Source organism: Rhinolophus sinicus, chromosome 1 (genome assembly GCF_057876585.1).
Source record: "Rhinolophus sinicus isolate RSI-liver-muscle chromosome 1, RSI-T2T, whole genome shotgun sequence".
Classification (NCBI taxonomy): domain Eukaryota; kingdom Metazoa; phylum Chordata; class Mammalia; order Chiroptera; family Rhinolophidae; genus Rhinolophus; species Rhinolophus sinicus.
In genome coordinates, this window is record NC_142501.1 from 36,795,130 (window position 1) to 36,796,620 (window position 1,491).

General features: G+C 41.2%; 1 protein-coding gene across 1 annotated transcript; it reads left to right on the plus strand.

Annotated features, from left to right (window-relative positions):
* Window positions 1–522: 522 nt before the first annotated feature.
* Window positions 523–954, plus strand: LOC109449659 (paired-like homeodomain transcription factor LEUTX). Its single transcript, XM_019736146.2, has one exon. It carries the CDS (start codon window positions 523–525, stop codon window positions 952–954), a length of 432 nt encoding a protein of 143 aa, XP_019591705.2.
* The last annotated feature ends 537 nt before the right edge of the window (window positions 955–1,491 follow it).

Below are 1,491 nucleotides of genomic sequence, written 5' to 3' on the forward strand. Positions count from 1 at the left end.
AACCTCACTTACTGAAAAGACCATTTTTTCCCTCACTAAATTACAGTGGTAACTTTGCCGTATATCAGTTGATTGTACATGTGTAGCTCTGTTCTCAGACTCCATTCTTTTTCATTGTTGCAGTTTTGTACATTGTTCTAATCACTTTAGATTTATAAAAGTCTTGAGATATGGTAGGGCAAGGTTTGTTTCTCTATTTCAATATTACTGTGATTTTGTATTTTCATGTAGTTATTGAGCCAGTTTATCAATTCTTGCAAAAAATCGCTAGGTTTTGATTATGATTACATTAAATACACAGGTCAATTTGGAAAGAATTGTTATATTAAAAACATTGAATCCGACACCCAGACAAAATTCGGGAAGTCAGAAACACACACAGCTGATAGGATTTCCACTTCTAAAAGACATGGCAGAAAAGCCAGGGTCTACTCACCGGTAGACCGCACCATCTTTAGTCCAGAACAGCTTAGAATACTGAGAGATACATTCAAAAAGACCATGTACCCACATTGGGTTACCATGAAAACACTTACTTCAGCTACTCATCTTGATGAGTTAGTAATAAAGACTTGGTTCAAGAACCAATGCATCAAAAGGAGGAAGCAGCAGCTACAAACTCGGCTAAGTCTGTCACTAGAAGCACCAAGCCAGATCACTTCTGTGAAGGAAGAGAACACTTTACCTATAACGTCTACAAACACTCATCCCACGAGTTCCAGCATTTTGGATGCCAATGACCATGAACCACCTAAGCCTTCTGGTATTGAGCAACCTGGTGGGGCTGGTGCTTCGGTGTGGAATGCATCATGGGATTCTCAGTCTCATGACCTCCAGCAGCTATGTCTGGGGGTCTCTGATCCTCCTTGGGCCTCTGTTCCCTATGACATAGATCAATTTATACAACTATATGCCTTACCTGGGGATGAGCACCCCCGCAGTCTGGATCAGTAACTCCTCCCTGGTGGAGGGGGCATGGCTGGCAATGATCTTCAGTGTGATGGCTGACACATCCACAGTGCCTGAGAAAGGTCTGGGATCCAAATCTTGCCAAACTGAGACATTTCCACTTTCCATGGGTCGACTCCAATCTAAACAGATCAGAGCTCAGGAGTTTGTCTTTTTCTGTGAGAAGAAAGAAATCCCTCTACTTTTCATCAGTGCCTGAAATTTCTGTCCGCTGAGCCTCCTCATCCAAATTTCAGTATCAGAACAGTCATCAGTGCCTTTGGAAAAAGCAGAAATAGACTAGTTTTTCTTGGGTCTTAGCTTGTCCGAATTGAGTTTAGCTCCATGAAAGCACCCCAACTGAAGTCAATACCATGTAGAAATTCCTGTTCCCTATGGACTAGCTTTATTTCTTAAAAAAAAAAAAAAAAAAAAAGGCAAAGCAAAGCAAACCGAAAAATATTCAGGAGTATGACATTAGCAAGGTTGGTGGACTGGGAGGTCCCAGCACTTGTACATCAAGGAAAGAAATGATTTAACAAC

Excerpts from the sequence above, each read along its gene's own strand:
- LOC109449659 (XM_019736146.2), top strand. The coding sequence starts at position 523 with ATGAAAACACTTACTTCAGCTACTCATCTTGATGAGTTAGTAATAAAG.